Source organism: Chelonoidis abingdonii, chromosome 2, assembly GCF_003597395.2.
Source record: "Chelonoidis abingdonii isolate Lonesome George chromosome 2, CheloAbing_2.0, whole genome shotgun sequence".
Taxonomy (NCBI): domain Eukaryota; kingdom Metazoa; phylum Chordata; order Testudines; family Testudinidae; genus Chelonoidis; species Chelonoidis abingdonii.
Window position 1 is genome coordinate 214237029 of NC_133770.1, and position 12545 is coordinate 214249573.

General features: G+C 36.2%; 1 protein-coding gene across 4 annotated transcripts in view; it reads left to right on the forward strand.

Moving 5' to 3' along the window:
- METTL4 (methyltransferase 4, N6-adenosine) overlaps positions 1 to 12545 on the forward strand; it is a 36809-nt gene that overhangs the window by 9500 nt on the left and 14764 nt on the right. For all 4 annotated transcript variants that reach the window (XM_032772520.2, XM_032772518.2, XM_032772521.2 and 1 more), the window contains exons 4-8: positions 3635 to 4001; positions 5072 to 5141; positions 8658 to 8832; positions 9087 to 9193; positions 10245 to 10336. In XM_032772520.2, the coding sequence (XP_032628411.1) occupies positions 3635 to 4001; positions 5072 to 5141; positions 8658 to 8832; positions 9087 to 9193; positions 10245 to 10336 (811 nt within the window). The remainder of the gene's footprint in view (positions 1 to 3634; positions 4002 to 5071; positions 5142 to 8657; positions 8833 to 9086; positions 9194 to 10244; positions 10337 to 12545) is intronic.

The following is a 12545-nucleotide window of genomic DNA, read 5'->3' on the forward strand; positions in this document are numbered from 1 at the left end:
AGGATTCTCTGCTGCTTTTACAGATCCAGACTAACACGGCTACCCCTCTGATATAAGTTACAGTTTGTATCTATAGGTAATTTATGAATATGAACCCTCTGAAACTATTCCAAAATATATAGAGCATGAGTCTTGTAATTTCAGTTTATTACAGTTAGAGCACTATTTGGTTTCACCAGTCCCCAAGTGGAGGACTCAATACTGGGACTATTTTAAGTGTGTGTTTGTTTGTTTGTATAAAAATTAAACTGCAGCTGAGAAATTTCAACGAGCTAGAAACTTGTTTCGCATAACACCTTTAATATTCTAGGTAGCTGAACGTCCTGGAGTAAGCACCGAGTTAGCTAGGTAGGCAATGTCTGCAAGAAAATGGTACAGATGCTGGTTTTGAGCCTTGGCAGTATAAACAGTTCTAATGATGTGTATTTTGGACACCGAACTGAGATAATTCCCCAGCTCTTTTATAAAGATGCTCTGATGTGCCACATCCACTGGAGGGGGAGCAGAATTACCCATTCTTTAACATCTTATATAGTATCCTGTTTGCTACAGTAAAGTGTTAGGAATGAGTTAGAGCCTATGTCGTGATGTGAGTTTGAAGCCATGACCTTTGGAGGTATGATTACTACTAGCTGAGACGTACTGATGGAATCTAAAAATTGAATCTCTGGACAAATGAGCCTTTCTAAACACTTTTATTTATCAATTTGTTTTGAAAAATGTGTCATGTAATGTAGCAAGAAAGTCTTAGACAAGATAAAAATTAGTCTGCTGTACAGTTCATTTGTAACAGAGGCGTTATATAAAAATGATTAGGGTTGGCATGGAATCATGATGGGATGCGAATAATAGGAATTTTTTTATTTTTTTGGTGACTAGTTTGGTGATGGTAAAATTTTAAATTTTGTTTTCTTCCTTTTAGTCCTTTCTGGAGTAAGAGTGGTAGAAATGGAGAATCAGCATAGCTTGGAGAAAGGGCAAACCATTTCAGAACTTCATAATCGCTCAGTGATCAAATCCCCATTCATTTTAAAACTCTTCCTCTGGCACCTTTTTGGTTTACAATGCTAGCCTTTCCCTTCTGGTGAATTCTGTGCATATTTTAATGTTCTTATTCTAGTACATATTTGTTCATATCACAAAACTACCACAAAGTTGGGATAATTGATTCCTCCACTGCTTTACTTGATAGCAGCTTTTTTCCATCATGGCAAGTAACATGCCGCTGGTGTAAATCATCATTGCTTCATTGAGTTTTGTCTCTGATCTCTGTTCTGCTTATAGTTGTCTTTAATCTGGTACTCTCAGATTTCTACCTTTCTGATTTCTGCCATCTGAGGATTTGGCCCTTGACGTTTCCAAAATTTTCGTTGCTTTACTTTTTGACGTTTTATAGTTTGTATTTAATTTTTTTAACATTTGTAAAATGATTTGAGCTTTAAACATGTCAGTCAGGTACATGGAAAATTGTAGAAATGTGAAGTGACTTAAATGTGGCTTTAAAAAAAAAATTGTGCTCCTTTTCTTCCAAGGTGAGCTGGCTTGGGAAGATGTGTGAGAGAGTTTAATTTCCTTTTCTGAGTAGGAACTTAGTCTTGGCATTTCATTTGTAAGAGTAGAAATGCACAGTAAAGTGATGATTTGTGTTCTAGCCAACGCTGAATATAATTAATTAAAAAAATTTGTTGACTGTAAAAATCAAGAAAAATGTTATATAAATGTTAGCTTCCTCAGTTCTGTTTGATTGCAAACAAGATCCATATCACATATAAACTGCAAAATAATTTATTACTAACAAACAAACAAAAATCAGAGTTGTAAAAGATTAGTTTGTGTAGTTTTAAAAATGATAAAATATATCGAAAGAATTATCAAACACAGTTTTGGTGGGGAGAATAACTTTATATTGGCAACAGCATGGGAGAGAAGACATTAATATTTGGTGCCAGATGGCTTCATTAACACCGTTATGACACTTTTTGTACATGATCTTATTGCTAGAAAACATGTTTTTAGATTACATTTTTAGCAAGTATACGCTGATCCCATGGTTAAACATTGGCCCTTTCATATGACATAACTGAAAAATAAACCAGATGCAAAAAGCATAAAGCAATAGATTTTTAAGGCATCAATGCAGGAATGCACTCATGCACGTGCTTATGTGTTTCCTGAATAGTAATGCTTTCCTCAATTGAGAGGTGTTTGCATTCCTTTCTTCTGATATTGGTGGTAATCACTGTATACATTTTTATTTTTCTCTTGAAATTGTATTTTAAAATATTAAGATACATAATCTCTATATTACATCACAATATTTTTATAGGATCCCCATTGTATACTCCAACCAAACATTGTGATCTGTTTGTACAAGTAACATCTCCTATCTACAGATCTCAAAATGCTTTAGACTTTGGTTATCTTTATTATTTATAATATAATAGGATCCAGAGGTCTCAGTCAGATTAGGGGTTCCGTATGCTGGTTGCTATGCAAATGCATTGCTCCAAATTGCTTACAGTTTAAGATCCTGATTCTGAAAAGACTTGGGCACAGACTTCATGAACTGAATTCAATGAGATCACTGTTTGTGGAGTTAAGTGTATACTTAGCACTTTGCAAGATTGGGGCTAAATAAAAACAATGCATGAGGGAGTAAGAAAGATGGACAAGTGATGAAATCTCTTGGTTGCCTGTGTTAGCTATGTGCACAACTTTGGGTTTTTTTAATGAAGGTGTAAACAAACAGCAGCTATTAATGAAACACTATTAATCTCTGTTAGACTCTATTTAAACCATTAGAAAATTAAGCTTTGCATTTATAGCAGTAAAAGCTAACCTCCCCAGGTTGTTCCTCTCCATAGGATGAGAAATCAGTACAAATTATTTTAGCATTTATTCATAGCTGTTGTAGGAACAGAGTGTTTTGTTTTGTTTTTAATAGGAACCCCTAGTACATTCATTGGTATTCCTGAATGTGTGTATGCTAAGACCATGAAGGCTATAATTATATTATATTATAATTAAGATTCTCACATAACCTCATGATTCCAGGAGCTAGAGCTTTAAAAACAATAATAAATATTGTAAGATTCGTGATAGTTGGCAACACTGATAAATGGACAGTAATCTTTGGTTTATAATTGAAAATAGTGAGGTTGTGATGGTGATGGATGCAGGGAGTAATTTGAGGCTCGGAATCATTGATGGGAAGTGCATAACCAGATTCTCAATTAAAATCACTGAGATTCTGTGCAGGTTCAAGGAACTGCCTGCATGAATAACTTCCAGGATCAGCGCCTAAGAGGGTGTCATTTAGATGGTCACTAAAAACAAGTTATATTAATTTGACTCACTAATTTTTTTTTGCCATTCTTAATTTAATATATAAAATATGTTGTTTTTAAAGTGAGTTTAAGGTTCTGGAAAGATACCATATTAAAATTCCTGGATACTGACATCCTCAGTTTTCCTGATTTGTAAATTTGTTTGTCTCAATATGGGTCCTGATGGTAACCTGCAGATTCGCAATGTAGCAAATATGTATGAAATTTCTGTTTTAGTTCTCCAGAGGTCTCAGCCAGACATTTCAAAGATCCTTTCCTTCTGCTTTGTATATCTTATTACTGTACAGATCAGGGGTCTGATACTGGAAGGCACCAGATGTTTAATCAAAGAAGGACTCAAAAGTGGTTTTCTTCACCCCATTTCTGCAAAACAAAGTAGCGTCAAGAATGTTGTTACAGGACATGTTGGCTGTGAGATGGCTGAATTATGTGAAATGGCAAAACGTTTTCCTTCTGTGAATGAAAATGACCATCGATCTGCACAAATTATAGATGAGGAAACATCCATTTCAGACCAGGATCTGCTTTCATGCGTTACAGAGAACAATACAGACTATGCAAAGATAATAAATTTAATGGGGCAGAAGTACCTGGTGCCACCAAAAAGCAGTTTCCTTTTATCTGATATTTCCTGTATGCAACCACTTCTGAATTGTAAGTATCTTTACTCATTAAAATTCCCTGTTTTTGAACTACAATATGACAATGTGTTTAAGAAGAGAGAAATATTTTTTTTTCCAGCATTAATTCCTTCATGTGTAGTACCAAAAGAACAAATTATTTAGGCTGTAACCAATAATCAGTGATTTGATAGTTACTTTTATTTCCCACTCTCAAATACTCCATTTTAAAATTAAAAAGAAATCACCCATGTTTTGATAAGAAGGACATGCAAGCAGTGGAATTTAACCTAACAATTAGTTCTCCCCTGACAAATTGGGAGTTCAAGCTGTATGTCTGTTGAGCAAAATGGCTTACTACATTGAGGTACATGAAAGAATAAAGACATTTTGTATTTTCTAGATCAGACCTCAAATTACTGCCGCACATAAAAGGTCTGACAGGCTGGATGAGGCCCACTGGCCATAGTTTGCACATGCCTGGTTTAACTTGTTCTTAAAAACTTAGAATGGTGGTTGCATCATTCTTTATACATGCTTTTTCACTGTGAATAGTTAGTTTGTGCCTTTTAAATACACGGGTTATCTCATTCAGTATTTTTAACTGAATATAATTGTGATCTAATTCTGTCAGAAAGAAATCTGAATTTAGATAAAGAATTTTAAGGGTTTTTTCCTCTTACGACACCTAAAATGGTGGTTGCAGTACTGGCAGGATAAAACTGGCTGAAACATTAATACATAAGTAGTAGTAGTTTACAATACACCTGTAACCAACATGACATAACATAGCAGTCTGAGTGGGGCCTAAAACCATAGCTCTAACTGATCAGCCGTTTTAAAAATCATTAATAACAGAAACATATCTTAGATTGACACATTTATCAGTTTTCATTAATTTCCTCAAAATGATAGTTATCATATTGTGGTAAGTTAAAGCAGTTAGAAGCATTTTAGTTAATTATTTGTAAAAGCAAAATAGAATATCGCCCCTCTGCTGCACAGTCTAGTCTTCTGGTCTCTGTAATTAGGTTGCTTACACTTTCGGGAACAATTTTAGCTTTTTGTTTTAAAACTAGTCTTTCAATTTTACTTTCTTTCTAGATAAGAATAAATATGATGTAATTGTGATAGATCCACCATGGCAGAACAAGTCTGTTAAAAGAAGTAACCGGTAACTTTTTTGTAAATTTATATATTTCCTGTTTGTTTGGTTTTTTAAAAAGCTGCCAAACCCCACATTTGATTTTTTTCATGCGCTAGTGCAGCATTCCTGCAAAGTTCTGATTGTGCGTTTATTTTTGTTTTTTTTTACCTCCACACAGATGCAGTTGATATAATGTGGTAATGCAATCCAACAGATTGGGGCCAAAGCTAGCAGTTTTCAATCTTGCAAACACTTTGACATGTGCCTAACCTGAAGTATGTGTGTTTGTGAGTAATCTCATGGATTTCATTGAGGCTAGTCAAATGCTTCAAATTAAGCATATGCCAAAGGGCTTATAGGATTGGCACTTAAATTACTTTCCAGGAGAGCTTGAAGCCAATTTTATTGCAAAGCCCCAATCCTGCAAATACTTACGGATGTGCTCAATTTTAATACCATGAGTAGTACCATTGATTTCAAAATTAGTGCATACACAACTGTTTGCGGGACTGAGGCCTAATTTGGAAATTTCAGAATTTTTTTGTTGTGGGTTTGATTCTCTGCTTGATCGGTAGAAGTAGAAAATTTAATAATACAGTACTGAAATTCTCAGGCACAATGGTGTCAGCTGCTGAGAACTCTAGTTTGCAAAGTCATTACATTAGAATTCATGGGCCTGTTTCTTAAGTGAGCCAACTAACTTTTATTCCAACAGGACTCAGTTTGTTACATAGACTCACCACCATGTAAAAGTGGTGAAAATGGTGAAGAATTTGGACATATAACTTTCCAAAGTGAATGTTGATATATTTTCTCTCCTGTAGTTCTGGAAGCTTGCAATTAAAAAAAACAAAAAATTGCACAGACAGGATAGAGTTGAAGTTAAGTGTATTTCCTGAGTTAGCAAACTTTTTTGTGTGGATTTCAAAATTAAAAACACCAGTCTAATCCTGTGACATCAGAAGTCTGATTTCAAGAAATTTGTTGCTTAGAACATTAATATCTGCATCTCGTGCCTTGCCTCTTAACATAAAATCCAAATAGAGTTCCAGATGCCTCTTCTGAAATAAACTGCTCTAGCATACTACCACAGACAATACATATCAATGCAATTCTGAAAATCACACTCATATGCACAACATTAACTCTCTTCAGGTGTTCTTAAATAGTAATAATACATTACAGACTTTTCAAGTGAAGTGTGTCTGCCAGTAAGACATTTTGGTGTGGTCAGTTAAGGTTGTGTGGCATTGGGAAATAGAGGGGAAAGCTACTGTCTTTAAAAAAAAAAAAAAAAAAAAAAAAAAAGGGGTACATAATGTCATGCTGTCTGGAGTGGTTCAGAGCCATGAATGCCAACCTCAGGGCAGACATCCCAAACTGGTAATATGTTTTATAATTAGATTTCACCAACCCAGTAACAAGTGTGAACTCCTGGATTACTGTAACAGTCTTACTATGAAGTCACAGTCTCTTTAGGCTCTCCAGTCTATCTTGCTGCCCAGGCAATATGGACTTTGTGATAAATAGTCACATCAAAGATCACAAAATATTCATGTTGCTCCCAGTCCCAAGAGACTAGTCACTTAACCCAGATCAATTATCTCACACCAAAAACAACACTGGTTTTGTTTCGTATAGTAAACTAATTAAGGATTTAACAACTAGGGGAAATGTTATTTATAGGTTAAAGCACACAACAGATATGCACAATTGAGTTCAGTCTATGATTCCAAAAGGTGATAGTGTTGTAGCGATCTGTCAGCATTGAATGTCTTTTCAGGGCTTAAGTCAGGTTAGCACTGGGGATGTGTGCTTTGTTTCTTAGCTCCAGCCCTAGTAAGAGTCTAAACAGTAAAGAAATGAAAAATCTTCATATCAGCTATTTTTATTTCCCTCTTCCAGCTTTCAAAACAATGGGGCAAGGCCTTCTGCAATACTTCTCCTTGGGGTAATTAACAAAGCTTATGTCCTACAATGGCCCACTTAATTTTGATAGCCCTCCTGGGTGGGTAAGAGGCAGCCACTCTTCCTGTCTGAGTTCACAAGTTCAGAGCAGGCATATTTACAATTATAAAACAAACTTATATTTTACATTGTAGCATGGAATACGGACATTGCAAGTACGATTAATGCACGCAGCATTTTATACAGTCTAAATATCCTTAAGTCTAACACCTGTCTTGAACAATAGTAACATGTAGGTGAGCTGGTCTGTTTCCAGCTATGAATTTGTCACCTGCGGCCTACAGACTTTGCAAGAGCTGGCAGCTGGTTTACCAGGGTCACACGTAATAATACAGTCTTTTTTTGTTACTAAGGTCATTAAAACAAACAAACCAAAAAACCCCATCCCCATCATCCCTCCCCTTCCCCTTAAATAAAATATCCAACTCTCTGTCAAAGCAGAAAACTCAGTTATTTCTGTTCTTGAATGTGGTACAGGTTTGTATTTTGAAATTGCTGCACCACTCATAATAGGACTCACCTTTCTATTTTATCCCCTTTGAGGAAGGCACACTCTTCCACAATGAGTGCAAGTGCTTAATTTTTGAGCTGAAAGCCAGCCAAGGGCTTCAGTGGAGATTCGTTTCAGGTTTTTTACTCATTGCAGATCAGTGGACTATCTTGTTGAATGGGGTTTAGCTTCCCATTCAACATGAGGATCTTGGTCTGTATGATTAAAAATAATTAAGCTAGAGTAGAAATACAGATTGAGATTAGTGCTTAACTGAAAAAAAATAGTTCTGCAACATTTATAGGAAGACTGCATCCTGAGTGACTAGTGAGTTCCATGAAAACTACTATGTTACTAGTGTAGATAGCATGGCATTCAAAAGAATAAAGAACCACCTCCATAAATTAGAGACATGATCTAAAAACCTCACTATATTCTTCACACTGGAGTAAAATTAACTTTATAGTATTCAGATTTATTTTGAGCAACCTACTGTACCTCTAACAGAAATACTAATTTAAAATTATAAATGACTTTTATATATGGTTTGAGAAGTGATTACTGTTTTGACCTTTTAACCTGACAATCCAAGTTGGCATTGCTCTTACGCTTATAGGTTACTCCATTTGCTTTTCATTCAGATGGGAGATTTCTTACTACAGAGTGAATGGTATTGACTTGAGTGGAAGCTATAATATAAACAGAAACTATTGTGTCATCAAATAGTTTATTCTAGTGTACAAATGAGAGTATTGGATTAAAAGCAATAATCTTTGTCAAAATTAAGAGTGGAAGTCAGCCTTTTTAAAAAGTAAAATTCTTACAGACCTGACATGTTTTGGGAATGGGAGAAATCTCTCTCTCTCTAATATGGGGGGTTGTAAGCATCCAACATAGTTGGCCACTAGATGTCACTCTTGACTCATATTTAAGTTTATTTAACTGTGGTTTTATTTGTATTCAGGAAATGTTTCTTAAAGAAGAATGTCAGAGTTGGGGCTTTATATAGCCCCTTTCACTGTTGTGGTTTTTTTTATACTAGTTTTGTATTTGCTAATACACTTTCTGAATATACCGAGGTACAGATATAGCCACTTGTCTTCATGGCAAATCAAGCAAATTCCCATACCATCGCTAGCTGCTCCAAATTGTCTTGTGGTCACATGGGTGACCAATAGACAGAAGCATCTACGTTTTGTTAAGGATGAACTTTATCCTTATTGGTCTGTGAAGACTCTTGCTGAGTGGCACTGGGTGAAAGTAAGTTATGAATCTCTTTGCTTTTGGTGGGTGGGCCATGCAACATGGTGCTTTTCTTCATATTTGTGTAATTTTTCTGTCCCTTCATGTTTTTTGTATTTAAAGGTCATTACCTCTTCACTGGGATGCAGTAATTTTATATCTTCATTTTGTATTGAAGGTGGAGGGGTGTGATTAATAATAACTAATAGAAAAAATGTAGCTGTTGTATGCCTAGTCACATACAAAATTTATTTCTCATTTCTTTTTGTCAGATTACCAGATCTGGAGAATTTGTATTTCCATTAGATTCTTCCCACAAAAAACCCTATGAAGTTCTTGTGTTGGGGAGAGTTCAAGGAAGTATAGATTTGCCATTAAGGTAGGAGAGACTATTTTTAGTAAGATGTTTCTAAGTGGTTGTTCTTTCTGCATGTGTCATTCTTATATAAGCTATATAATAAGCTTCCAGGATTGTCACTGTGTGTCACTCTGTAGCCTAGAATCTCTTGTTTAGTCAGTGTGAAGCAATAGAAACATACAGCTGTATGCATGGCTGAGAGCTCTTTTTGTTCAGAATATCATTAGGATTTGTGCGTTACAATCCAGTTTTTAAGTTCTTAATCATTTTGACTTTACAAATTATACTTGTGGTACTGTACCTGTATGCCAAGACATGTATCTGTGCCATGCCAGTCACTTTTTGCCCCTCACCTGATGCATATAGCACTTAAAACTGGCACAGCCGCTCTTGGGAGCATCATCCCGATGAAAGGGGAATTCTCCAGTGGCACAGAGTGACCAAAGCAACTCCTGTCTCTCCCAGTTGCCTGTGTATGAAGCATGGCTCTGGGAAAGGGGACATGGCTAAGGCTTCCCCTTGTTGGCACTTCCCAGCTGCAGTCCTATCTGCTTGGGGCTGTTGGTTGCCGTTAGAAGTTGGAGCAGTCCTTTGTCTGTTCTCTCTCTTACTGGGGGACCAGTCCAATGAATAGGTGGCCCAGAATCAGGAGGAAAAAAAGTGGATGGGGTTGTGCTGTGCATTCTTCACCATAGCAGAGGGCCGTGTGTATGTATTTATGTATGCACATAAGGTAAGGGTGTGGTGTGGGTTCTTGTGGTTAAAGTAGTTGAAAAGTGATAGAACTGTCAATTAGTTTGGATTTTTTTCCCCTCTTGTTTCATCCCTTTATTACCTGTATTTTCTCCAAAGCTTCCGGAATTTCATAAACTGCCCTTTATCTTTCAGGAAAACGAATATACTCAACATTTAGATATTTAGCTTCCCCAAGGCTTACGGTGAAGTCTGATAGTGAATGAGTATTCTATATTTTTTTATATCCCATTTGAAACAAAAGTCCATGAAAATGCGTACCTGTATCACAGTATTGATTGAGAAATCTCATTTATTTTCTTCTCATTTTATACAACAGGAAATCAGATGTGGCAGTACTTCCAATTCCAGACCACAAATTAATTGTCAGCATACCCTGCACTCTTCATTCACACAAGCCTCCTCTTACTGGTATGTTATTTGAACACCTTTCTACAATATAGTGTTTGTATAGACCAAGATTTTTCAAACTTTAAGTGCCTAGCTTCAGACACTCAATCCATATATAGGTGCCAAATAAGTAGCCTGATTTTTCAGATGCCAAGCAATTGCAGTCAATAGGAATGACAAGTGCTCAACATCTCTGAAAATCCTGCCGCTTTTAGTTCCTTTAAATATGGGTGTTAAGCACCAAAGTTTGGGCATCTGTTTGAAATTTTTGGACAGAGATCTTAAATAAAAAAAAATGTTGCATTGTTTTATAGTTTATAACTACTTCAAAATTGCTCTGTTCCTGCATTCCATATAAAAGAGTTCCAGATGACCTGAGTTCTTTCCTTTGTGTGGTGAGCACCATTTCCCTGGCTAGGAATACATAAAATAGACTGTCTGTTGTTTATTTAATTAAAACCACCAGTCTCTTCTTTCTGGGACACCTAATCATGGAAGAGATTTATTTATTTTTTCATACATAGAATATGCACATATCACACACAACCTTGGGTACATTTTATATCTTTTTAAACCCATAAATTTAATAAAAATAACTTGACAGCAAGTAGACCATACCCATATTAATTACCAATAGCCATTTTACATTACAGGAGTTGATCTCCAACCAATCAGTTAGACAAAAGGTGCCTCCCATCCAAGACCTTGCTCATGCTAGATCTGAAGAATCTCATCATCTTTGCACAGTGCCATGAGGGTCTGCAAACTGGGACTTTGGCAGATCAGTGATGAATTTTCAAATCAAGATTGGATGTTTTTCAAAAAGATATGCTCTAGGAATTTATTTTTTGGAAGTTCTATCGCCTGTGTTATATAGGAGGTCAGACAGACTAAGCGTTGGAAGTATTATTATTTATGCACAGTATTTCCATGACACTAGTGTAACCGTAAATTCATTTATTAAAACAAAAGGCCAAAGCTGTTTATAATTGCTCTAAACATGCCTAAATAATAAGCAATTTAGTACATCAAAATGGTAACAAAACACTTCTAAGCATGTGATCAAGATACTTATAAATGGGCTAACCTCCAGGAGTGCCTAGACCCGTATTGGGTGTCTTCAGCTTGATCAGGCAGGTATTAGCAGTGAACCCTTTAAGAGTTGACTTTATACTCTTTTTAACAAACAAGTGATGTCATTGCCAATTATCAGATCTTAGTTAAGGCCAACTGAAGCAGTTTCTTATACAGGAAATTAGTTACTGCACCTGGTATCCAATTAACTGTGTTTTATTTCTGTTACTTCAACTCATACTTTAAGATAAGACTGATATTATGAAGGGTCACTACAAGTTTAACACAACAACTCTTCTTTCGCATGAACTCATTCTTTTTGGTCACATGCTTTGGGCCCATTGCTCATGCTAATATCCCAACTTAGTTCAAAACTACAGTTCATCCAAATCTAATGTGGACCCAGTATTACTGCACTAGGTGATCACAGTGGCCCTTCTGGCCTTGGAATCTACGAATTTATAGATTGTATCATTAAAATATGCTATACTTGAAGACACTTCATGTTCCATCTGCTGTAGGAGGTGCCAGTAACCACAGGGAACCTGTTAGACTCGTTCTCTGGCCACTGCACTGAATCCATATTAGGTTTTGGGTGTAAATCCAGGTACTGATGGATTTTATAAAGCTCTAACTGGTTTGGATCTTGGCTGTTGGATAGACTGTCTCTCTCACTTTGAACCACCATAAATGAGATCAGTTTTGAGTTAAATCACTGGATTTACATGTGTGAGAACTTGGTGACAAGGTGTGCAAAGTAGTTTTTCAACTTTAATTTAGCGTACCCTTCTCTCCATACACACTTCTGACAAAATCCTAATTTGATTACTCTTCTATATAGGTAATTATACTGACCTCATCACTGTAGTATCTGAGCAGCTTCCAGTGGTCCATTAAATGACATGGCTAACATTTGTCATGTGTGGTTCGTTCTTCAGGTCATCCTTTTCCGAGGGGGGAAATTGTGTGTGCAGTGTAGTGTTAGTTATGGTAAGTTTAAAAATGATATGCATACAATGCTATGTATTTCTGGTGTAGAAGGCAGGTTGAAGAAGTGTGCCTTACACTCGGAGTGGAAGGTGGTGAGGTTGGAGGTGATTCTTGGTTCCTATGGGAATTTGTTCCACATTCCTGGACCAGCCCCCAAGAAGCTCTG